The sequence below is a fragment of the Lichenostomus cassidix genome, chromosome 2 (assembly GCF_008360975.1).
Source record: "Lichenostomus cassidix isolate B80296 chromosome 2, HeHo_3.0, whole genome shotgun sequence".
NCBI lineage: Eukaryota > Metazoa > Chordata > Aves > Passeriformes > Meliphagidae > Lichenostomus > Lichenostomus cassidix.
The window spans coordinates 106,498,483-106,525,641 of record NC_139482.1 but is presented as its reverse complement, the minus strand read 5'-3'; the positions used below and the strand labels follow the sequence as shown (position 1 = coordinate 106,525,641).

Genomic DNA, 27,159 nt, shown 5'->3' with positions numbered 1-27,159 from the left:
CTGTAGACTAAGGCTTCCCATGGTGACTTTGCTGTGGGACTCTACTTTGTAATTAGTCCCAAGAAGCTGGATTTTTCCATCCCTGTTTGGGCTTGCTGTGTGCTTAACTTGAGCACACCACTGCTTCTGATTCACACTAGAGAAGCTTTGTAGCTCAGCTGTTTGTGGTGCAGTTGTCCTAGCAGGTGAGTCAAAAAAAGCTTCTCTGGGCTTGTGTGCTTCTTCCCATTGGTACTGATGGCTTCATATACCATTTCCAGGGTGTTCTAATTAAGATTATATCAGAATAGTGTGCTCCAGAGCTGGATATCAACTTATCTTTGCTACCAGTGAAAAACCAACAACTGACCCTGATGATGACCAGGATGACCATGACTCCATGTGGCTTAAGTCACCTTGAGATGACTTAATTGGACTGCAAATTTCAACTGCACTCATATTCCTCATCTGGACTGGGGCATCCATATCTTCTTAATATGGACAGAACTCAAGCAGGAACCAAAACCAAAGCCAGACTACTGCAGTGTTTCAGTCCACTGTGAGCATAATGCAAAGCTGCCTAAGACCACAGCAAGGTATATTAAAGAGAGAGATGTATGCCCACAGCATTATTTCTGTGTAGGATCTGAGCATGTGGATTCAAGTTGTAGTTGCTCTCCATGGCCTTTTCTATCATGATAGCTCTTACTGTGATGTTCTTAGAGTAAAAACTCAGGTTTTCTTCATTGGAATAAAAGTGAGTCAACTATCCAAGGCCATGTTAGATGGAGATCCGAGCAACCTGGTCAAGTGTGAAAGTGAAAGGTGTGCCTACCCATGGCAGCAGGTTTGGAACTAGATGATCTTTAAGGTCCTTTCCAACCTAAGCCATTCTATGATTTTATGATCCCTCACAGAATGGTGTACTAAGAACCCTGATACAGAAAACTGCAATGGATGGGTGGAAACAACTTCCTTTGTGTCAAAGCCTGGAAACCTATTTTTTTTGAATACAACTGCATAAGCAATTGGGCTTGGCACCAGAGCATATTTAAAAAGGTATTTTAACACATTATGTGACCTATCTGTGATATGATTATAATATAAAGCACCATAAAGCCCCATACATAACTAGCAACATGAAAGAGGAGGCTGATGGTTTGTATGGGTTCAGATGAAAAAGCAATGGCCCTTGCAGTGTGGGAACTGAGAGTTTCTACCATTGGATTTGGATCACACTGTGATAGGATTTGAGAAAATGCACCCATTAAACATAATTAACTGATCTTTGCTTGCCTATTGCAGAGGAATAGGAGCTTGTGATTTGCTCCATTCAGTTCCTTAAGAGTGCAGGAATCTGAAAAAAGTTGTGAAGAAGTGGGATGAAAGGGAAAAAACTTTTCAAAGCAGTTGCATAGAAAGCTGTAAAACAAAATTGAAACAAACTACTCTTGTTGTTCGATACAGGATAAATGCCAAACAGGCATTGAAAATATGCACCATGTTCAGCTGGAAATCATCCAAACAATTATATCAATATTGTGTTGATGTTACAACCAAATATTCTGCCTGGCGTGTTTCCGTTATCTCAAATCTTCCATCCTTAAAGAAAAAATATGACAAAGTTTTGCTTTCCCTTTTCCCAGTTACAGAAAGCACAGCCTTCTAGGAGAAAACTGGCAAACAAGCCTGCTTATTAATTCCATTAGTGGGCATCCTGGCAATTCTGTCTCATTTGAAAATATTTATCATTGCTGATGAGGCAGAGATTAGATAAAACTTCAAATTTTTATTTAACTTACAACATCTCCTCACCCTAAGCACAGTTACACAATGTTACTCAATGCAGGATTTGGTCCAGGAGTGGATTTGAGTTATACCCCCACCTCCTTTTTATGCTCAACAGAATTAATGAATGAGAGCCCTCAGTCTTATTAAGACTAATGTTCCTTTGTCAGTCCATTTTTTTTTTCCTTTGGGGTTCCTTCTTATTATGACTTTGTTAGGTGGAAACTGAATGGTCTGTGTTAATCAGCACAAGACGTTTGGCTACTCAAGCTTTCGTAAATGTTTAGTTTCCCAGGGTCCTTTGAACCTCCCAGGGTACAGTTCTGCATCCTTATTAGAGACTGACAATTAAAGGTCTGTTTTCATATCAAAAGTAATCACAAAAAATTAGCCAGGGAGACCTTGGAATGCTGTGAGAGTTTCCATGTTTTGAGATGGCCAACTTTCCTTCATTTGCTTCAATCAGTATCAACTTGGGTTTCCTTTTATGTTTCTTTCTGCCAGGGCAACTTATGAGTTGGCATTGTGACAACTGAGAAGGATTATGCAATACCATGAAGATGTGATTAATATATTTTAGGCCACTGTAATCATATGCAGTTGCATAATTATCACAGAGGTACAACAGTAAGCTAAACTAGGTTTTGAAAGCAATGCTATAAATGAGCACTTTCAGTTTATTGAATTCCTTGTTAGAAGGAGGAGGAAATGCTGTGCAGATCTGCAAGAGCTGTGTTGCTTACGGACTTTGGAGATTCTGTTGATAATTTATAGGCATTACATGGTTCTGCCCTAAATATTTTAATCTTTGTGTGACAAGTTACACACAAGATAATCTTTTAGGCTTTCACACAAGATAATCTTTTAGTGTCACACCTTTTCTGTTAGAAGCCTGAAAAACAAATCTGAGTATTTCTTCCCCAGGCTCTGGTGCCCTGGGAAATTGCTGCAGAAGTTTACTGAAAATGAGTGCTTTGATTTCTTTGTACCTCTCAGAATCTGTGCTGGTAGATCAGGACACCAGTAATCAAAGAGGAGTGGATCATAACTGAATAGGTTGCATATGTGTTTAAGTCTAGAAACATAAAGTAATATAGGAAGCTGTTAGTGTTTCTGTCACAAACTGGAAAAATAAAATTAAATTGGTATTAAAGCATCAAATTCCCTCTCCACAACTGATTTTTTAGAAGTACCATTCCCACTTGAAGTGAATATGGCTGTTTCAGGCTATGCATATAACTGTTTCAGAGCAAAGCTGAGGGTCTCTTTTTTCCCCTGAGATCTCCACACTATTCTCAGTCTGTTTGGAAACCTTCAGATACCTGGGAACAAAGAAACAGACCCAGAATTTCTTTTCATTCCCTGCCTTGCTGCCATGCCACAAATATTAGTAGAATTATCTGAAGTCATGAGGAAGCAAACTTTTTATTCCAAAGCTTTTATTTTGACATGGATGACGGCTGCTTGAAATATATATAAATTTGGATTTGATTTTTGGAATGGAAAAAAAAATCCTTTGTTGCTAGGTCTTATGGCAGTCACGTCACATAAATTGGCAGATCTGCATACTTAAAGGATTTTTCTCTCTAATTAAATACAGTAGTAATGTCTTGCCTTTTGAAATGAAACCTTTGTTTTTTCATCTACATACTTAGGGAACAAACATGCTGTCAAAATCCTTAATGTATCCAACTATTTGAATATAAAAAACAGCATCAAGCTGTTATTTGTTCTGTTGGAGTGTACTCATATTTCCAATCTGAATCTTTTGTACCTGGTGATCTTAATTATATTTGAGCTGGAAGTAGTTTAACATTAAAGGGAATTACAGCAGATTAATCTGTAAACCTGCACAAATATCACATTCCTTTGTATGGAGGTAAGCAGGGCATAGAGTGCATAATTACGTGTTGTTCTCTATGTAGGTTGTGTGCATAAGGCTGAGGAGACAGTGTTGCCATTCCTCGTGACAGCAGCAATTATGGCAACACTCTCGTGTCTTGCAGATGTCAGTTACATTAGAAAACATACATTATTCCTCTCAGTAAGGTGATCTTTTAATCACAGACAAGCAACAAAAAAAAAAAAAAATGTTTCGAGAAAACCAACTTGCCCTGGGAACAGGAATTAGTATACTAATTAGTGTATGAAAATGGAGAGAAATCTTTTAAACAATGTTTGTTGTATTTTTTTTTTAAAGTGATATAGCTTGAGGTCAACCCAAGAAGGCCATTCATCTTAACCAGTCGACCACCCATTGCACTTTCTGCAACTAGAGACAAAAGAAAAATTAATTGGGAGGGGTATGTTTCTCTAGTCCTGATGCAAAAAAATCACTGAAATCCAGTTGCAGCCGTTTAGCCCAGTTAGCACAGTAGGAAAGCACAGCATCAGCAAACAGGAATCATAGTTTGTACTGGTAAATACAACTTTTGAAATACAAAGCGTCAGGTAATTGTCTGTGATTAAGGTCTTTGGATTTGCTTGTGTTTTTGTGTTTTCACCTGGTCAGGTAGCACTATCGAGCCCATTTAGGAACAGTTTGCAAGATGACAGGTAGAAAAATGAAGTTTCAGAAGAAATATAGGGGAAGAGCAAGCCACTTACAAGCAATCTGAGCTGTGGAAGGTATGCTCTGGGACTGCACTGCCTACCTACTGGGCAGCTTCCATGTCAGTTTTCAGATGGCAGCAAATTTCCCAGTTATTTTGATGTTATTGCATAAGCTGCTACCTCATTGCAGTGGCTCAGGAAAAACTGTTGAAAATTTAGTATTTCACATGTGAATTTCTACCAGAAACGAAAGTTCTTGCAAATGTCAAGTATTACCTGAATTTCATGAGACTGATGCAGGTGTTGCCCGGAGGTCTGGCTGACATGTTCTGACAGTTCTGGTTTTGTCAGTGTCCCATTGCCCCATGCCCTTGGAATTAGGAACACTCTCTCCAGTCATGTTTCTTAAATCCCACTGGTAAATGCTGATGGTCACCACAAGGGATCACAAGGCACCTACATAGAAACATTCTTCTTGAAACTGAGAGTGCCAAAAATAAAACACAGATTAGTGATTAGTCATTATAATAGAATTCTGGGAATTTAAAAAAAAAAACAAAAAAAAACCCAAAGCAGGGCAAACAAAATTCTGCCCACTTTCAATGGCCTTTTCCTGCCCTGCTGTTAGCCACTGGTGACTGGAAACTGAACCTCCTTTCAGCATTGCAGGTCTTGTTAATATATTTTCACTGCTTTTTGTGACGTTTCTCCTAAAACAATAGTACAGTGCACACCAGGACTTTGCAGGCTTCCCCATGTAATGGTGCCAATATATTACACCCTAATTTGCAGCATGTCTGTTATTACAGACCTTGGTCCCTTCTGAGCACAGGTGCTGACTATGCCAAATGCACATAGTTGTTCTGTGATGAGGACAAGGATCATCTAGCGAATAAATGGAGAACTCAGTATTCAATTTAGTGGTGACCTTGAATTTGATCTCTCTTCTATCCTTAACAGCCTAGTCAATCTCTGTCCTGTTTAACCCATGTCTTCATTGCTGTCGTATCATACAGCCACTTCTGCAACTGCCTTTTCCTTGATACTGTACATTTAAAACATCAAAAGAAAGAACAAGGAAAGAGCTACCATAAATTCTTCTTCACCTTTGTCTTAGCAGTGTCAGGAATGGCTGCAAAGGTCTTTCCCAGTCTTTCTGTTCTTTTTTTTATATTTGTCTGAGATAGAAACCACAAGTTTGATTGATAATGCAATTTGCATCTCGAGGCATCACTGGAAATACAATGGCATGAAAGGCTACTCTGGCAGAGCACTTTTCCCTCAGGGCTGACTTTAGAAACTCATTGATGTCACTTCCTTCCTCAGTCAGCAAGTGAATTTTCACTAATTCTCAAGACCAGCTGTCCATGCTGTCAACAGAAAGTTATTAAAATTCCTTTAAAGTGAATCAAAATAGCCTAAAAACAAATGTACTGGGAAACAGGAAAGCATCAGTATTCAAAGTCCACAAACCTTTGAGCAAAATAGTGTTGATCTAACCAGAGATTTCAAACACTCTTCTTTCCTAGCAACTTGTATATCATTAGAGAATGCTAAAAACACATACTCCTTTAGTCTTCTATTACCAACAATCTATTTGGCTAAAATATTTGTTACAAGAATAAATCTTATTTCTCCTAAAGATGAACTCAGTGAGCAAGGGAATACATTTTAAGAATTCCCCCCTAAATGATAGTTCTGTGGAGTTTTCAGCTTTAAAAAGCATATTTTTTATATTTAGCAAATAAAAACACAACACAAGCATGCAGGAAGTAATTATCATAAGAGACAATCTTACAATATAGCCTAAAGTAATTATCTTCATCTGAATAATCTATACTGCTTTCATTGAAAAGAGGTGTAGTCTCAGGGATGTAGAGAGGATCATTTTCCTTTAAGCACAGTCTTTATACTATATTTTAACACTTTAAATATTTTCACCTCATTTTAAAAATTCTGTTTGTGCCACACATATCAATATAGAAAAGTTTTGTTGAAATGGAGTATCATTTCCAGGGCTGGAGGTGGCAGCCACCCGAGCTAGGCAGGCTCCCCTGACAGTTAATAGTGATACTGACAGGTAGTAAGTCCTGTCCTATCATTATTTTTAAAAGCCTCGGGCTGCACGTAGCCTAGCTGGATAGGCAAGTGTGAAATTCCTGACTTTCCCCAATATGTGTGGACAGTCTCCAGTAGCAAACTGATACCTGCTGCCCTTTTGACAACTAGTGTATGGAGCAGCCAATGAGGCAAATTACTGTCCCTTTTGGTTGAAAAGGAAAGAACAGGTTTGAGGTGTCCTTGCTGCTAGAGTCCCACATAGTGTAGAAAGGCAGTGTTCTGTCTAGATTTTTATTATATCTCCAGGAGCACACTGAAGGACGCTGCAGAAGAAGGCCAGAGTAAGGAAACAAGACCATAATTCAAATTGGCACTTTGGATATTGTCAGTATAGAATTTCTTCCTTGAGCCAGCTGGTGCCAAGCCTCAGTCTTGACACAGGCACGTGATTTTATTTTAAGGTAACAGCAGAAGTTGCTTTTCTTCTCCAATGGTGAAATCCTGAGCTGGGTAATACCAGTCTCTTGGTCACGTAGCACATCTCACAACCTTACAAGGCTTCATAGCACATATTTGAAATTTGTTGTCTCCACTTTGGATGTTGTAATTTCTGGTGGGGTTTCAGGTTAGCAAGATTGGCTATCTATCTCAATCTCCTTTCTATCACATCTTTTTTATAAGAGAGGCTTGTGTTTCTTTTATTTTAGGCATATTTCCATTTCAAACTTTACAGTAATTTCTACATGTTAAATTCTGTTTCTTAATGACAGGTTTTTTGTTTTGTTTTTTTTTTTACTAACTCACTGCTTATTGTTCTGCACGTCCACGATCAAATTCCTTAAAATATGTACAAACTAATTATTTTCTTTCTCTTTCAGAGTCTGGAAAAAAGCTGCAACAAGAGACAATTAATCAGGTATTTAGAAACTTTCATACTTTTTATTAACTTAATATTCTGCGCAGAAGAGTTGTGGCAACTAAAAGGGAGAACTTCATGGGACATGCTAATTTTAACGATATAGGTGTGGTAAGGAGCACATATCAGGCAACTGGCTGGCTCTGCAGATGTGTTGAATTCACAAGAGTAGCCATCATTTTGATCTAACACTGAGATTAAATTGCTATTTAAGCAATTTAGTTCATCTATTTCTCAATGTGTTGGTGCTGAGGACAAAGCCCAGAGGTAATTTGTTCGTTGGTATCAAATTTTGTAGCACAGAATTAAGTTTTGGGGTTTTTTTCTTTTGTTTGCTAGTATTCCTTTTAAAAGGCAGAAAGATATTGATACAAATACCTGAACAGCACATGTAAGCAGTGTATTTCAGTGTTTCTTGGTTATTTCTGCCATGAATTTTCATTGAGGCTGCACTAAACTGTGACATTGCTTGCAGAGGCATTTTCCATCTTGTCTTTATTACTGTATCAGGAGTAATTACTTGGGAAAAAAGCCTTTTATATTGTAATTTGTCATTTCAGCGTCAGGAAAATCATATCAGAACTAAACTGAAAAAATTTCTAACCAGAAAGAGGGGAGGAAACCCAGAGTTTGCTTTCCTCAATTATGTGTCCTTGTGGATTGAAAAGACCTGACTCTACAGAAGCAGTGTGCTTGCTTGTCATTCTTTGGCTTCTTGTCCTCTTGCTGATACTGTTTTCCATATGGCATATAAATGGGTATCTGGACTTTTTGTGAGATTTATTTTGAAATACCACTTAAACAGCAGTCATTAAAATATTTTTAGTCCAGCAATTACTCTCCCTTAAGCTATCTTTCTTCTAAGCTATAAATCGAGGCATTGGAGTAATCACATCACTGTTATCTGTGAGCTGATCATGAAGATGAAGGACTAACTTGACAGGGGAATTCCCACCTAATGCAGCCTGGTTTGGGTCTAACAGCAATTCCCCTGCCATGGCAGAGCATGGCACAAATGTCAGTGTGTCACTTTCAGTGGCCTGAGCTGGCACCACTCTTCGCCAAGTAAACCCTTGCATGTCTGGACACTGATGGGAAGCCTGGTTCAGTGACACAGTGTAATATTCAGAGTTGTTACAACTTTCTCATTATCTTGAGGAATTGATGGATAGATATTTAGTCTGGAACATGGTATTGCATAAGCAAAGGAAATCTTTCACTTTTTAAAATAACTGTAGAAATATTTTGGAATTTAATGGAAGTTCTGTGCTTTGACTGAGAGTTTACATCCTAGAACAAGTCTAATTAACTTTTATAACCAAAACTGCATTTTAAAATTAGCCTGAGAGGTCTTGCAAAGCCCCTTTTGGGAGTCCTTGTTGGCCAGAAGGGGGGGCACTTGTATGTTTAAACCACAACTTGAGGCAACATTGACAGCATGTAAATGGTTGATTGAAGACCTAATTCTGCACGTTTTCTGTGTGACAAAATCAGTTCTGTGGGTGTCATTGCCCTTTTCTGAGGAAGAATGTATTGTGATAAAAAACCCATTTGCCACATTTTCAAAAGGCAGATCATGTGCTGTACTTTGTGTGTCCAGTCTTGGTCTTCTGCATGCCACTGCCTTGCCTTCACTGAGTGGCTCACCTGTTCTGTCTCTCTGGAGGTAACTTAAGAACATCTAATCTTGTAGGAATATTGTGTTGTCTTGATATGCTGAGGGTATATCTAAATAAAGCTGTAAAAAGTTGATTTGGAGACAAATAGCAGACATTCCCATTTAAATGGCTACTACGTAAGCTGGTGATGTCTGATGCCATATAAATTTCCTTTGGATTTCCAAGAACTGGAAGAGTGTTTCAGAAAAGAAATCAATTCCATTTTCAAGTCTGTCATTTATAGCAAAATTACAGAGGCACTTCATACTTGATTTTTACTTTTATTGCTTCAACAAATAGATTTGAACTGGGGTTGATCCTGATGGAATATCTGTCATGGAAGTATTCTTTTTATTTTCAATGCCAAACTTAAAATTTTATATGCAGGGTAAGACCCTTTAGTCCCCTTTAAGTCAGTTCAGCAACACTGAGTTAAAGTGGCTGCCAGAAATTTAAGTGAGGGAGAAGCTCTCTGCAGAAGATGGATGATGTTATGACTTGACAGGAGCAGGAGTGCAAAGGGGCGAATAGCAGGAAATATCTTGTTGAGAGGTGAGTGAAACAGAGAGGGGATGGAGAAACGATAAAGCTGCTGTCCCAGTGATCTCCTTCTGGGTAAACTCTGGGCTGCCTGTGTGCGTCTGGAACTTCTCTAATCTTGAAGACCACTGTGATTTCTGTGCAGTTCTTAGCTCTTCTAAAGCCCAAGCAAAATTTAGTGAAACATGACGTAAGTAAAATACTAAAGTACTATCTGCTTCCAGAAACCTTGCACTAAAGTTATCATCTTCATTAGCTTTTGCTCCCTTTGATCATAAGACATTTTCCTCAAACACTTTTTTTGTTCTGTTAATTTAACTGGACAGCATTTAATGCTGTTCATTTAACAGCAGTGGTCATCTACCACCAGCAGTCAATCAGAAATAGCACACACTCTGCTTTTCAATACCTGTTTTTAACTATATTTGCAACTTCGGGGTAAATCCAAGGTACAGCCTGTTTACTGTAGCATGTTAAACACTGCTGAGGAAAATGCAAGGAAACAAGGAGAAATCTTGTGTTTCTGTGTAACAGTCTTGGCAAAATGACATATTAGAGACCATCAGTCAAAATGTGTCTGGGGAAATCCTTTATGTTTCACCCTTACCACTTATATTTGTCGGTGTTGTGGTCTTAATGTGAACACCTACATATAGTTTTGCCCAGTGCCTCTGAATCTGTGGAGGACTGGGAAGAATACGTGTTCTTGCATTTGGAAGTTGCAGTTGCTTGCACAGTCAGACTTTTGGGTTAAAATCCCAGCTGTGCTTGAGCTTGGACTTGAGCCTGTCCCTTCTGCAGTGAAGCTGCAGATTGGGTTGGGAAGCTGGTGAGTGTGCTCCACGATATCTGTCCCCCTGATCTGTCACTAAGCAGCTCTTTGTCAAGGCAGACTCTCTTGCAGTGGCACATCCATCCCTCAGTCTTCTGAAATCTCTGTCAGGGAGCATTTCCCTTTCTGCACATGGGGTTAGGGAAGCAGGAACACAGAAAGGAATAGCTTATGACCTGAAGGATGCTTCAGGTACGCATGAGGTGTAATGTTTTGCTATATTAATATGAGCAAAAACGTCACAGTTCAGACCAAATTCCTTCTTTGCCCTTGTGCACTGCTGTAGTTTACTCCAGTACTCTCCTCTATCCCCTTCATCGTCTCAAATGACCTAGCTAAAAAAACTTCAGTTCATGTATGCCAGCTTCCAAGTCCTTCCACTTTGAGGTTATATGATAAGTATGTCCCTTGCTTCTGTTTCCTGAGTTTGAGGAAAACTGGTTTCCTCAGTTTACACACTCCTCAGCCTTATGTACTTTGTTCCCCCAAAATTAGGAGTTCAAAAATCTAGGAGAGAGCTAATAATGTAGCCCACTAAACAAACTGAACTATTGTTTCACCCTCATGGGCTTTAGAGAATCACATAATGGTTGAGGTTGGAAGGCATCAGACTGGTCAGGCACAATTTGCCCTTCATAAATCCATGCAGCATTAGATCTAGCTGGAGGACAGTCACCAGCAGAGTACCCCAGAGGTCACAGCTGAATAAAATACTATTTAATTCTTCATTACATACCAGGATGATGGGATGGAGTGTACCCTCAGGAAGTTGTTACAGGATGTAAAACTGGACTGAGGAATTGCTGATACACTAGAGGGTTGTGCTGCCATTCAGAGGGACTTCAACAGGGTGGAGAAATGGACAAACAGTGACCTCATGAAATTCACCAAAGTGAAATGCATCTGGGTAGGAGTAGTTCCCTGCTCTGTCATGGTCCATTGTCAGGTAATGAGGTGAAGTTGATCAGTCTCTAATTTCCTTGCTAGCTTTCCTTGAAGATAGGAGTGATGTTTGCTTTCTTCCAGTACTCAGGAATACTACCCAAACACCATGATCTTTCAAAGATAATCACAAATAGGTTTACAGTGACATTCTCCAGCTCCCTCAACACTCATGGGTGCATTCCATAAGCTCCTAAGGACTTGTTTCTGTCCAGTTTGTTTAAATATTCCCTAACCTGATCCTTCTCCACCAAGGGAAATCTTCCTTGCTCCAGACTTGAGGTGTGGCCTCACCAGTGCTGAGTACAGAGGGACAAATCCTTTCCTAGTCCTGCTGGCCACACAATTTTTGATACAAACCAAGACTCCACTGGCCTTCTTGGCCAGCTGGGCACACACTGGCTCAGATCCAGCTGCTGTTAACCAGCACCCCCAGCTCCTTTTCTGCTGGACAGCTTTCCAGACAGTCCTCTTCCTTGATCCACTAGATGGGTCACCTGGTCATGTCCTGTGCTTCTTACTTGTTCACCTGTTCGAGGTAGACAGCTCTGAGCCCTATCTGGTTGAATATGAGATCCTTCCCTCCCCCCCTGCACATTTTGTTTATCAGTAAGCAGAAGCTGCATTTCTTTAAAATTAATTTTTAATTTTTTATCTGATATATGAGCAGATAAAAATCAGTTGGGGAAAAAATGTTCAGTTTTTCCCTGCACATAACATTTTCTCTCTTCCAAGCTGATAAGAGCTGCTTCTGATAACATTCTCTACCCTCTTCGAGTTCAAATAATGTAACAATCCTTCACTGATTAGTGCATAATATGTAGCACCAAGATGGTGAGTCTCAGAAAAAAAATGCAGGAGGAACTATTATTCAGATAAGTACAGCAGACACTTTTATGTGAGAACCTTTTCAGTCCCTTGTGGAGGAAACTGTTTCTCAGGCTGTATAGACAGGAACATACGTGCAGTGTCTGATGATAAAAATATCTTAAATTTTATGAATAGCTATTCTTGTGAAAAAAAAATCCCAAGCATTAGAATATGCAACAAATTGAATGCTCAGCAAAAGGTCTGAAAGAAATTATGTGAGATATGAGCAGTGAAGGGCAGCATGGACTGGGAAGTTGGGTTGCAGTCCCAGTTATCAGATTTCTGTGTCCTTTCTAGCTCTGTAAAATGGCAAGGTTTTTCTACCAGTGTTAATCAGAAAGTAGGAATCACAATATTCACATGGGCTAGGCAATTATTATCTTTCTGTCATTTACAGACATGGAAAAATGAAGTGTGAAGGTCAAGGGACTTGTATAAACCAAACGCTGTGGCTCTGGCCAGTGCAGCTACCCTTAAACACAGTGCTGCTCTTCTTATTCCTGTGCTTCAAGGATGAATGATGCTTCAGCTAGTTAGTGTTTGGGTGGCACACTGATGAGCTGTGGCACTGCTTCCAGATTAATGCATACTGAGTGGATAGCCACCCCAAAACCTGCTACAGAATAAACTAGTGTATTTTCTTTTACCTGTGATAGACATGACTTAGCCCCATTCAGTGAAATAGGGTCAGTCAGTGTGATTGTAAAATGGATAATGCCCTTTGTCAATTCACAGCCTATTTTCTCCCACAGTAATTTATGTATGCAATCAATTCTCAAGTATTAATATTTCTATCAAGAAATGAATACACGCATTTGTTTAAAAGTGTACAAATGTAGACAAACATACGTTTGGAATATTTGCCAACCTAGAGTGCATTTACATTTCTATTTCTTTTTTATTTACCAATAAAGTCATCTAATTTGAATTAAATGCTAATTGTGATTGAAGGGAAAATGCTTTGAGACCTCTAGAGATCTTAATGTCTCTTCCGAAGCAATTTGGGAGAAATGAATTCTTCATGCCTGAATATACATTAATATTCTTCATCTGAACTTAGTTTCATTTGAAACTTTTCTTATTATTTTCAAAAGAGCAAGATGTCTTGTTTATGCTGGAAGTGTATTTACTTGCAGACAAGATAGAAAAGGATTCTGTTTACCAGGAAAAAAATCCCTGTGAATCTTAGCACAGCCACTAATGCAAGGAATTCTGTTTTGTGTGCAGAAGCACAGCATTAGATTCCAGGCCTCTATTCTCAAAGGACTTGCTGGAAGAAGGGAGCCAGGGTTTCAGTCCCAGCATGCAGGGTTAAGCTCCAGAATTAATGTCCAGGAGTTTGATCACCTTCCTGCAAAATATGTCTACTCACGCAGACAGGGAAATAGGGACAAGGTCTCTCTTGTGCAGGCTGGGTGTTGATCAGCAAGGGCTGAGACATGGTCCCCAATACCTTTGGATAAAAAATGTTGGCGTCTCTTTAGAGAGGAAAATAAATGTTGTCTGAAATATGAAATGTGCTCAAAAAATCCCACCTGGCTTGAGTTATGAACATATAAGAGGAATGTTTTGTTTTCAAATATATATTTCAAATACACTTGAAAATAGCAATTTTGAGAATAGCATTTGTCAACGGCAGGAACTGGTTAGGTCATTTGCCTTGCCTCTGCTCTTTAAGTTATGAAAAAGTAGGCACATTAGCATTACTTGATGAATTAAAGTAACAGACCAAAATGTAATATACAGAGATTACCTGAAAGTGTCATCTTCAGATTTAAGCTCCCTGTATACATATAGTAAACCTACTAGTCCTATGCTTCACAAAATGAGTATTGCATGCTTAGCTTCAGTCCATTTTGAATTTCAGGTTGTTTAAGTTACTACTAATACAGAGGAGGACTGAGCTCAGAATTAAACAGTTTGAACACACCAGTTTACCTGTACCCAAAACAAGTGTTGCTGCATAGGAAGGAGGTTGGGATAAATATGGCCAAGTGTTAAGAGGTCCACAATCTGAAAATTGGCTTTTATTAACAGTGCATCTTAGCTGCATATCTGGAGACATGCATGCCATGCAAGCGGGTTGCAGACTCTGCCCAAACACAAGCTCTCTGGGTGGCAGTGGCTCTGTGCTTATTCTCAAGTCTGTAAGTTACAGTGCAAAGAACCAGCACCATAAAACCCTTACCAGAAAGTAAGAGAAGCAGTATCAGCATCGTACTCTCCTGAAGCAAATTTATTATTGCTATCAACTGACCTTAGCTATTATTTACTATTATTTATTTATTAGTAATAAGGGATTGGAGTGCTTTTTTTATTTGCTATACTTGGTTGCAGTTGGTGAATACATTGGTGAATCTTTAATCTGTCACACAAACCTAATTACTTAGATGCTGATAAAAATAGCATCTTTATTGGTACCTTTTCTATTACTTATGCCTTGATCTTTTTTATCCCTCCATGCTTTGGAGACACAAAATGCTTTGACTGTGAAGGTAGAAACAGGAGGGAGTTAATTCCAGATTTGAACAAGAATTGGCAAGTAAATTAGAGCTTAATTTTCTTCATCCAAGTTGCTGACCATGTGAATCAGCTTGTGGAAGTGGCTCGTGCAGACTGTCTTGCCTCATTAGCATGACTTTGTGCTTTCTGTAGATGAAGACAGGGCAGGGAGAGGAGGAGAGTCTGATGCAAAGCCAGGAGTCAGGTGTCTCTGAGGTCTCAGCCAAAGACAAATGGATTTCTGCTGTCCCCTTATTAAGTGGGGATGGTACTATACCATACTAATGATAATGTTACTGGTTTTCTACCCCATTGGGCCTCTCCACTTTCCCCCCTGCCTGTGGGCCTGGGTTGCTCTCCTCCAAAACCATCTCTGGATTGGGACTCTCCATTCAAATTTTTCCACACCAATCACTGACACTTGGCCACACCATATAAAAAGAAAAAAACTCTCCCTCTGCCCTTTCCTTCTCCACTATCTTGCTTTGTATTCTTGCCAAAACTCCAAGCCACTGTGCAATGAGATGCTGGACTTTCTGCTAATAGATTGAAGGGGCAGTAGTCACTGATTCACAAAGATGTGTTTTGGAAAGCAGTATTTAAATTTATTGGTATCTGTTAACAAAAATTTACTTGCAGTATTTTTCTTACTATGATCAGTTACTCTATTTTGTGTCTGGCTCAGAGTTCACAAGGATCTCCTTTGTACCTAATTGTAATTCAGCTACAAACGATGAGGTTTGCTTCTTAGTATGTGCAGGAAGTTCTGAGTATCTTGTACACATTTTTTTTCTTCTTTTTATTTTCCCCTCAACTTGTTTATTAATCTTAGAGATGCTTTGTATGAGTACATGTGTTTTAGGGATACATATCTCATAGGAAAATGTGGTGTCTGTGACAGTAAGGTCTTGCCTCTGGCTTTTGAGGAATGTAGCATCAGTGATATGCCCTGAATAAATTAGATAAGCCAAAAATTCATTACTCCACTGGGAGTTGAGGGGTTAGTGGTGCCTATTATCTTTGGAGTAGCTGTTTCAAGCACAAGTGATGAGTCAAGGGGTTTATCTCCACTGCACAGAAGGTGAAGAACCTCATCAGCAAATATTTTCTGTCACCTGTGGCCAGCCGGGATAGTCTCTTCATTGGGAGACTCTGTAGGGGTTTGTTTAGCTCACCAATGTTACACTAAACAGCTGCTGTGACATGAGAGAGTTATGAGCATATTTACATGTTAGCTCAGGTAGCATAGTAGTAGAGGAGTCTGGCCATTCTGAATTATGTTTTCCAAATAGTCTTCTAGCACAAAAGAAGTTAGGATAATCTCTCCTTTTGGCAGGCTTAAGAAAACTTGCACATACAAGAACAGCTCTACATGTTTGTACAGCTAAAGTGAGGTATTTCAGATCCAGGCTTCACTGGCTTGCTGAAAATAGGAATCATGCAAACTTTTCCTCATATTTAAACTGCATACCAAGTCTGAGCTATCTACCCCAATCATGGTCCTCTGATTACGAGATTCTTCTAAGTGTCCCCAGTTATCACAAAATCACAGAACACTTTGAGTTGGAAAGGAACTTTCAAAGATCACTTAGCCCAATCCCCCTGCAAAGAGCAGGGACATCTTGGACTAGTTCAGGTTGCTCAGAGCCCCATCCAACCATTATGTGAAAAACTTGATGGTTTAGGCTGAAACTATTGGTTTCAAAGTTTTCAAAGACTAACAGATACTTACCATCCAAGTAAGAAGATGTTTGTTTTATAGTCCTCCAGTATTCAAGCTGCCTTCAGCTAAAAACCTAAATCAAGAGACTCATCTCTATGTGCTCCCTGATCATTATAGAATCAGAATGTGAACTAGAAAATGAACCTTGTCCCAAATGACTCTTTGTCAGTTTTCTACAGATAGATCATAGGTAAACAGGTAAGTTAGTAGCAGAGAAGAGCACAAGAAAACAGAATATTTCTTTCCTTTATTACTCTTCTTGCTACATTTTCTGTTAGGCTTATTTAATTTTATTATTCTTGTTAGTAAAAGTGAATATCCAGCACTAAGGCATTTAGAAAACACAGCACTGTCTGCTCTGCAGGCCATTAAATCTTTGTAAATCAGCCCTGGAATATCAGCCTTTCCAATACATCATTATCTTTTTGCATGGTGAGTTGCTCTAATTGCAAACTGCCTAGATGAAATCCCACCCGTGCATTGTAAAATCACCACAAAGCATAATTGGATGAGTCTTAACCATGCTTGGCAGTAGTCAATCCCTTCTACCCCAGTGGCTTGTGAAGGTAGTAATGGAAAAGACAGCTTCAATGTGTAAAAAAGAAGTTATTGGCTACTTATTTTTACAGTGAGGAGAAATCCTTTTGTTGAGGGAGAGGAGCAGGGAATCTCCAGCAATAAAAATGTCCCAAAAAAAAAAAAATTCCATGAACCCATTAATGACTCTAAAATGCCTTTTGTTTCAACAGCTTCACTGAGTTGCCTGCCAGTAGCCAAACACCACAAAAATACTCTATTAAATTCCTTTTTTTTCCTTGAATTTAAACTAATTTTTAGGTCTGTCTCCAGTTCCAGCCTAGCTAAAGTGAAACAGAGAAAATGTGCATACTCTTCTAAATTGGGCTCAAGGCCACATCTTAACTTCTTCCTTTCAAATGTGTTCATGCAAAAAGAGGACAGGGATCTCTGCACAATTACTGGCAAAGGTGCAATACTTCACTGGATTTGAGTTCTCAGATTAAATCTACACAACCTGCTGCACAGGTTGTTAGCATGGCTCAAGGAGAGCTTGCGTCTTTCCAAGGTAGCCATGGAGTTCATCTCCTATGTCAAGCAGCTGGTTCCCAAACTTAGCAGCTCTTTGGAAAGCCACAAATGGACATTCCTGTCCTTGGACACTTGGCTCAAAGGGTTTGGTCAGGGCTGTTTGCATGGGAAACAGCACGACATGGGACTCAGAGTTATCGTCTGATATTACCTGTTTGCTGCCTGTTGTTGGTGTATGTTCAGAGGTTTTCCAAAACAAGTTTTCAGCAGCTTGTGGGATGAACTGTTAGGGATGTAGATATAATGTACACAGATGTTATTTAAAAGTGTTTATTGCTTTTGCAATTTGTTGTTTACCTGTTCCTGCTGTCGGGAAAAAAAAAAAAGTATATATATGTATAACATGGAGTTGTTCAGATCTTTACAGTGTCATAAAATGCACATTGAAAAATCACTGGCACCAACAGCAAGCCAAAGAAGGTGCCTCTCTTTATGTAGGACTGGTGTCATAAAATATTTAAATCCTTTCAGAGTGTGTGGCTTTCAGCTCTCTCATGCAGATAAGTGTCAGACTGTCAGGCAGCTTTGCTTAAGGAACATGGCACTATCTATTAAACAATTTTGCTTAGTTTTCTAAGGAAACTCTCTAGTTAAACATTTCTCATAAAAAATAGAGCTTGATTCATCTTTTCATTCACCTTTATTAGGTTCTAACCTAGTTATTCAGGCAAGTGTACAGAGTGGTTTGATTTCTTTTCTTTTTCTTTTTCTTTTTCTTTTTCTCTTTCTTTCTTTTTCTTTCTTTCTTTCTTTCTTTCTTTCTTTCTTTCTTTCTTTCTTTCTTTCTTTCTTTCTTTCTTTCTTTCTTTCTTTCTTTCTTTTTCTTCCTTCCTTCCTTCCTTCCTTCCTTCCTTCCTTCCTTCCTTCCTTCCTTCCTTCCTTCCTTCCTTCCTTCCTTCCTTCCTTCCTTCCTTCCTTCCTTCCTTCCTTCTTTCTTTTCTTTTCTTTCTTTCTTTCTTTCTTTTCTTTCTTTTCTTTCGAAAACTTCCATGGCAGTGTACCAGCCATTTATGCCTTTGGAAAATACCACTACCCATTCTCATTCTTGGAGCAAGCAGCTCTTACAGGCAGCATGTACTGCAAGGACCCTATCCCTCATGGAGACCATAAAAACATATATTAGCCAATAGTGGGATAAGTGTCTCAAAGAGCATGGGAAGATGAAAAGGGAAGTAAATTATAACATTTTACATATTCTGATAACTTCTTGGTCCTCAGATCTTCTGGTATCATTGCTTTTTCCCTAGAGTTTTTGGGGTTTCATCAGGTTATTTTTTGGTTTGGGGAGGGAGAGGTGGGCTTGTGGGGTGTTTGGTTTGGTTTTGGTTTGGGGATTTTTTTTTCTTTTTGCTTTCTGTTTGGGCATTTTTTCCTAATAGATTCTTTCTCCTTTTACCTCGTCTCACTAGGAAGGAGCCTCTTTCAATTGACTCCAGCTGTGCATATGTTATTCCTTTAGGGTGTTACTGAGATTTCTCTGAACACTTCTGTCCATCCTTCTCTGAAGCCTTTAATCCCACAAAAAATCTTTTAGTAGGGATTCCTACAGCTGCATTCACAGTTTCTGCAACTAAAATGCAATCCTCCTCTGGTGCCATCTTGGGTTACCCCCTGAGGCTGGTCCTGGATCCCATGCAGACTGTTTGAAGTGGAACAAAATCAAGACTATGCACACCTTTCAGTCTGTCCTTTTCCCTCCTGTTCTAGTGGAACTAGGGCATCTTCCACTAGTTCAGGATGGCAGGATGGCTTGAGAAGGCTGAGTCCTCCTCTGAAGTGTAGGGCTCATTTTAGTGGCTTTAATTTGAAATTCAGACAGTTTATGTTTTTTTGCATTGAAATAAACTGCTAAATTCAGGTGACATACCATAGGAAGCCATGAGGTATTGCCCTCTCCTGAGTTTTCTCTGCATTGGGGAATACCAGTACAGTCAGTCATGTGTCACCAGAGATTGTCTTCTAAATTTTCAGATTCCTCAGAGCTGCACTGATGAATTTACGATCTTTAGTTACTTTAACATTGTTATAATTTTGTTCCTACTTCTGTTGAGCCTTGTATTGTGTGGTTGGTTTCTGAGCATCCCATATTTTTCATCTCACCTTTTAAAGTTCCAGGTTTCCCTTTAAAGGTAAAAACATTTAAATTATTTGTAAGTCTGTGGTACTGCAGTAGCAGTTTTAAGAATGGCACTTTGCCATTCACCGTGATGCTGAAACTCCCATTAGGCTCATAGTGATACCCTGGTTTACTAGTAGTATTGCTTTCTGTTGTTACACACTGACTTAGCTCCTGAATTATTTCCATCCATGCCATGTAGGGCAGAAGGGATAAATTTCTAGACACATGTGGTTCATTTGTTTTAAAGAATAAAATATTAAACAGAAATAAATACCAAAAAATGTTAGAAATGGTGACCACATCAAATTAATTCAAGTATCCTTTTGCATCTCTAAAAACATCAACATGCCTTCTCTCTCACAGACATGCAAGTCCTGCATGACTCTCTTCTTTTATTTGTTTTCACCAGTACAAAAATAATTTTAGGCCTTCCATTCTTTACTATTTCTTACATTATTCCTCTGAATTTTTAACAGCTTTGTTTAAATCAGCCTATGAACTTTCCCATCCCCCCAAATCCACACTTATGATCTGCCAGGCCACAAATCAATGTTCCAGTAAATGTTTGATCAGTTTATGGCAGAAGAACCTTTTTATGTAGGTTTCTAAAGCAGTTAGACTTATGGAAGCAGTCAGGCAGTCTGTGCATGTCTGTCCATCTTACCATTTGTCTGTTACTTGCAATAAGATGTCTAAAAGCCTGTCAATCATCCCAATCCAGATGTGTAATGAAAGTAAGCAGCTGTATAGGTGTCCCAATGCAGCAAGCTTGCCTACTGATGGGAGAAAAAAATCTACAAGCCTTAGCAGACACATGAAAATCCACTCAGGAATGAGCAAGCAGAAATACCCAAACTGCAAGAAACTCTTCAGTCAACTTGCATGGTACAAGACCCTGAAGAATTTGGTGTCAGATTCAGATGCAAGCTTTGCTGTTCCTGCAGTTTGTGGATTGCACAGTGGCTGGGGACATAAAAAGAGATGTTAGGGAGGAAAGTCTCATCTTTTCACATTCTTTTGCAGGGTCACTAGTTGATGTTTAGTTAATTGGTGTCATAAATGTTGATGTTTAAATGAGTCAGATGGAATAGGCTCCAAAGGCATCTATTTTTCCTTATCAGCTGTGACAGGAGCTAGCTCAGGTGGCAGGCATCTCTGCCACAGACACCTGTATGTGCATTCAGACCAGTACATCCACTTCCATCCTCTCTCTGTAGACAGACAGGAGTAGGACCTTTTTGGAGGGATGATTTTGTCTGTCACTACACCCTGCTCAAACCCACTGATGTCAACTGTTTAGGAGCCCTGAGTTCATCCCCTACCACCACTGGGGGACAAGGGCTGCTCCAAGTCACAGTGGTGAGAGTAGATCCAGCACCTGTTACTGTGATTGTGCCAGTGCACTCCAGAGAATGACAGTGCAACTCAACCAGTGCCAGTGCTGCTGTGGGGGAAAATGTGTTTGGTAGAGAAAAGTACCTGGACACCCCTACCAGGACTATCAGCCCCTCTGTGTGAACCCTTTTTGATTTATTAAGAGGTGTGACTTGAGCTGTTTATTTTTGTAGGAAGACCTGCTGCGTGCTGACAGGTAATCTTCCGCAGCACGTATTGCAGTAATTAGCCCAGCTTGTTCCTAAATTAGGAGTATTGATCAAGAGGTTCAAAAGGGACTTTATAGTACCAGATGTGGCTTGGTTATGAGCACACCCCACCATCCTTGCTGCTGTTGCCATATGAGTGGGCTGAGCTGGACTGTCACTGCACTCTAAGCTCTGATCCTTTCCATGTTTGCAGGATTTCACGCTCCAGCCTTCAGGGATGCCAAGGAAAGCTGCATGGAGAAGTGCTTCTGTGGGTCTCAGTAGCCATGAGATGGTTGTCTCAAGCAACAGGCACTGGAGGAGCAGGGCTGACCCTTTTGGTGTGGTAGCTGCCTCCTTGGAGAGCCGAATGCCTGAGCAGCAGAGGACAAGCCAGTCCCCTCTCAGCTGGTTCAGAGGGGTGTATTTACCTCCTGCTCTGCACCCATTAAACAAGACCTTTGTCAAGGGTGCTGAGTGGGAGGACATAGACAGCACCCAGGAAAAGCGCAGGGCCTTCCTGCAGGACTTCTGTAAGAAATACAATAGCAGAAAGAAGCTGCAAACCCACCTGGTGCACCTGGTGTCCAGAATTTACGTGGAGGACAGGCACAAGGTCCTGTACTGTGAAGTGCCAAAAGCAGGCTGCTCCAACTGGAAAAGGGTGCTCATGGTGCTCAATGGACTCGCTGCTTCAGCAAACAACATTTCCCATGATGATGTGCACTATGGAAAGCATCTGAGGAAATTGGACAGTTATGACCTGAAAGGGATATACACTCGCTTGAACATGTACACCAAGTTTATATTTGTACGTGATCCTATGGAAAGACTGGTATCTGCCTTCAGGGATAAGTTTGAACATCCAAACAGCTATTACCACCCAGTATTTGGGAAGGCAATAATTAAGAAGTATAGACATAATGCAGATGAAGAAGCATTGAAAACAGGATCAGGAGTTAAATTCAAGGAGTTTATCCAATATTTGTTAGATTCCCATCGACCAGTAGGAATGGACATTCACTGGGAACAAGTCAGTAAGCTCTGCTATCCCTGCCTCATCAACTATGATTTTATAGGAAAGTTTGAAACCCTGGAAGATGATGCCAATTACTTTTTGCAGCTGGTAGGTGCTCCAGCTGATTTGAAGTTTCCTAAATTCAAAGACAGACATTCGTCTGATGAGAGAACAAGTGCAGAAGTAGTGAGGCAATATTTAAAGGAATTGTCTAAGGAGGAGAGACAGATGACCTATGACTTCTATTACTTGGATTACTTAATGTTCAATTATACATCACCACTTGTATAGCACCAGAATAGCTTCAGGCTTCTATTAGATATTTATCATTTTGGGATTCAAAACAACTACTTTGATATTAGCCCTGAAAGGAAATGAAGTTACTGCTAAGTAGAGTTGTCTTGACTTAGTGGGGATTTTATAAGCTAGAGTGATATCAACTGATATTAAATTATGGAGAATACAATGAAAAAAAGACCTGTAAACAGCATAAATTGCACTAAAATGCCTGAAAAGGCTGCCTTTACCATTGTGGATTATACTATGGAAGCAGTAGCTCAGCCAGCTGTTGCATTAGCTTACTTAATGTTCTTTTAATGGTTTAAGCAAAAATCATTCAGAGTGGCATGATTCTTTTTTTTTGGTGTGGTGCTTTAGAAATTGGTTTTGAAAAAACTTTTGAATGTATTTTTACTTTCTGTCACTTATTAATAAAGAATCATTGGCTAATTTTCTAAATGTTTGCAGTGTTCTCAGTTGTGAGGCTTGGTTTTTTAATTACTGTAGCCAATTTTAGACCTCCTATTACTGTTGTCTTTTCTTTCATCTTGGGCAAATGTACAGCTTCAGTCCTTCCACAGAAGTAATTTCTCCTCAAAGAGGAAAAAAGCCACCTCCAGTCTCTGTGGTGGCAGTGTGTAACCTGGCTCTGCACGTCCCTCCTTGTGGCAGCACAAGCCACTCCGAGGGGGAAAGATGAAAGCACACAGGGCAGCCCAAGCCACAGGTGGTGCTATCTGTGCCTAGCAGCACCCACTGCTTAAACCATCCTGTTCCCTGGGACCATGGAGCAGAGAGGAGAAGGAAAAAGCCATCATCAGCACAAGGTGTGGAGAGGTGCATGTGCTCAGCACCAATGAGGAGTTGCAAGGATGCCTTGGACAGGGAAACACAAACACACTGCAGCTTGTGTGAGCTGTTGCTGTGCCTGGATGGACCCACAAGTGTTATCACCAGAAGTGTTTGGGAGGGGATATCTGACATTTTAACAGCCCCCACACATGCTTCACCTCAGGTGAAAAATAAGTCTCTAAACCTCCCCCTTTTAACACAAGATGGTGTTCAACACCCACCTTCCCTGTCAGAAATCCCTCCTGGTTTTCCTGTGGGCTCCACCACACAGTGCCAGAGCTGCACACTCTGCCTGAGGCACCAGGAGAAGCACAGACATTCCATAGCTGAGCTCTCAGCCCCTGGCTGGAGAGGTGATGGTTCCTTGCCTCCACCATTGTGCTGGACACCAATGCACTGCCACTCTGCTGCCCCACCAGCCATGCTGGTTAATGACTATTGCTGAGTTCCCATTAGTCTTTACCCAGCAGGAGTTGTTTTTTTATTTAACTTGACTATGTACTTTCATGGCTGTTGCTCTCAAGTGCAACTATGCATCAGGACATTAAAGAAGAGCTACAGAAAGTTTTGATTTTCTACTATGCAACCTTCTCATTCATGTGAAAACTGCCTTGGATTTGACCTTGGTTTGGCCTCTAGATTCTCTGCTCTTGTAAGTATTGATTTCAACCTCAAATCCTGAGTGAATCTCTCTTGCCTTATAGGAAGACCATTGAATATAGTCAATTTAAATAAAAAATTAACGTCCACCAACCTTTGGGTGTCTGTATATTTGCTTTGTCTTGTCTGTTGTGGATGTGTGTTAATTAATTGTTAATTTACAGACCAAAAAATGGCACACTAGTGCTACCAATATTTTCAAAAAAGCACATGAGGAAAAAGGTGCAACATGCTAACAAAGAACGGAGGCCAATTTATATATGTTTGGTATGAACACTTTAATTTAGAGAAATAAATTAAATACTAGTAAATTACAAAGTCTCTGAAGAACTTAAGCTTCACATTGAGATCATTTTAGTGGTAAACTTTCTGCCTATCTGATCAGAGAATGACAGAGATTGGGGGGGGCAGCTTTAATTGCATTGAAAAAGCTGCACAGTCTCATAAGATTTCATCTACTAGCTGGTCTTAGATAAAGCTACTGTTTGAGTCAGAGAGGGGCTTGAAAGAAATTATTAGCAAATGTTTGGTTTCTGCAAATGATAGGGAAAATGACACTTATTTGCATACATCCATGGACATGGACATCAGGTCCCCAGATTGTCATCTTGATAATCTGGTATGGTTTGCATTTGTGATTTAACAGGGGAGGATGCTAGTTAAGGCCTTTAAAGCATGGATGTGCACAGAGGCACAATTGTTTTAGCTGCACTGTTGTTCCATGGCTCTAGTGAAAGTAATTTAACTTCTTTGTATGCTCAACTTCAAATTTCATAGCCCCTAACTGCATTTAAAAATTCATTTTTTGAAAATCTAACCCAGACTTCTGTAAAGAAGAGCCTCTCCATAGTCATCTTCAGCGACCTAAGGGATTCAGATGATCTCAGTAGCAGAATCTAGATTGTACTTTGCCTCATTAACCACATTTTGAAAATCACCAGCCTGCTTTGCCAGGAATTAAGTTACATGATTTAAAATTAACATAAGAGTTAAGCATAATTGAAGTGGGACTGTGATATCTGACTTATGGGATTATAAGAGATAAAGGCATAATTTGCAGCATAAAAAGATAACCTCTACTTTTAAAAGTAAATTTTAAAAGGTCAAAGTATGAAGCTGCATTGTAACTCTGTTTATATTTTGTAAGAATCCTGGGCAAAAACAAAAACTGATGGTTGTCCACTATAACTAGCATAAAATCTCATCTCCACAACTGTGCACAGATGTTTGTTTTACTCAGAAAATTATATTGAATGTATGCAGAAGAGAAATGAAAATACACTCCACAACATTCAGTGCAATTATATCTACACCAGAGATCAGCTGGGGCGTGCAGAGATTCTTTTAAGAGGCTTCATTACAGTAAATGCTTTTTAGTTATGAACATTTCTTCATCTGAAGATCTCTAAGCACTTCTCTAATGCAGGTCAGTTGTCAGAGCAAGTCAAATGTGCTGTAAAGGCATTACAGGGAGTCTGTGGGAGGGCTGGAGTGGCAGGAGAGTGCTCCCTTGGCTCATGTGTCTCTTCCAAACACCAGACAGTCATGCTTCCCTCCTGAAATTAAAATTTGGAACCTAATGTTCTATATCTGCCTTTCCTCTAAAATGAATCAGTATTAATAAAACCAAATTATTTAGTAACAAAATTTTAAAATAATAAATAAAATATAAATAAGTTAAACTTCATAGGTGTGCATTCTCAAATTCTGATATATATGTCAACATAAGGCAGCTTCTTTTTTCCAGGTGGGATTTGGCTTGCAAAGCTCAGACATAGTCATTGTGCCCTTCTCTTCTAAAACTGCTGCTGAACTGTTGCTTGCTGAAAGTCAGAGGTGGCACTGCAGCCACAGTGCAATCAAACACAGCACATACTCTTGAAATTTCCTCTGGTGGAACTCCCCCAAAAGGCCAAATTTATTGGAGCTACTCCTGCCCCAGGCTGCACTATCTTGGTGATGTGTCATTGGAGATCACCGCCTTAATTTTAGATGTAGTTTAAAGTTAACTGAAAATTGCAATATGACACTTTGCATAAGTCTGAGAAGAAAATATTTTACTAAAGGTTTGGATTGTATATGTAGGTTATGTGTAAAAAGTCTTTGTTGTATGTGCCTTCAGGCTAACAATACATCAGAAAAGTCTTTTTAACTGTAATGCTAATACCAGTTTATCAGCTTTATAACCTCCTGTGATGCCTTCAAAACTAAATTAATTTGGTCTTGGAACATAAAGTCTAAAATATGACCATAAATCATTTTACTCCCTTAAAAATATGGATGCACCTGTCTTGTATGAACCAATTCATGCACAGTTCAGAGGGCAGGGCAGGCACACACAGTACTGGGAGGTGGAACTATCTGATTTAGAAAAGGACATTTGTTTATATCCCCAGATACCTGGGATTGCTCTTCCCTCTGAAATGTGTCAGAGGGGGTGGAGGCAGGAAACAGTCATATTATTTAGCTTAATGAGAATGTCTTAGATTGTTTGGTATTCATAAAAATACCTGTTTTATGGGAGAACAGTTGTGCTTTTGGCAATGTAGCTAATTGCAGTGAGTCCCACATGTTTCTTTTATGTTAGATGTAGCTCTGCTTGTGGCTGGAGTGTCAGACTTGGACTTAAGAGATATGAATCTCCTTCCAGTTTCTGTAACTTCATGCACATGTTGGAGGAACATGAAATACACTCTGTCTTGGTGTCCCCATTGGTAAAGTGGTCCTGTAAATGGAAGGAAATTATACCATGTGCCTTCTCCTAAAATCATTAAACTGCGTGGCTAAAGAGCACTGGTTAGAAATTAGGTATTAGTATGGAATTTAACTCATAGGATGTTCATTGCCTTTCTTTCTGTTTTACTTCCAATGGCTTGAAGGAAGCTGGGGACTTCCCAGCTTTGCTCCAGCCGAGAAACAGATCATTCAGCTCTGTTCTGGGCAGTTGGCAGCCTTAAGAATGCAAGCTCTGTTTCAAAACACTGTGCATCTGTCAAGCCTATCCAGGCACTGCCTCAGCATAAAACCAGTGCCAGGTTGTCTGACCAGGGGAAAGTGTCCCTCCGGTTCCTTTGGGAGAGCAGACAGAGACAGGGTGAGAATCTTGCCATCTCATTTTATTCTGAGCCCAGATGAAAGAGAAGCTGTTTTATTTTGGTGCAGTAGCTGTAAATAAAG

The 27,159-nt window shown here is 39.7% G+C and overlaps 1 protein-coding gene across 4 annotated transcripts in view; it reads left to right on the top strand.

Moving 5' to 3' along the window:
- Positions 1–22,929, top strand: part of CHST9 (carbohydrate sulfotransferase 9) — an 85,424-nt gene extending 62,495 nt beyond the window's left edge. For 2 of the 4 annotated variants that reach the window (XM_085052731.1, XM_085052730.1), the window contains exons 5-6: positions 7,260–7,297; positions 21,388–22,929. In XM_085052731.1, coding sequence (XP_084908857.1) covers positions 7,260–7,297; positions 21,388–22,482 — 1,133 coding nt within the window. In that variant the 3' untranslated portion in view covers positions 22,483–22,929. The other 2 variants (XM_085052733.1, XM_085052732.1) reach the window with 2 other exon arrangements.
- The last annotated feature ends 4,230 nt before the right edge of the window (positions 22,930–27,159 follow it).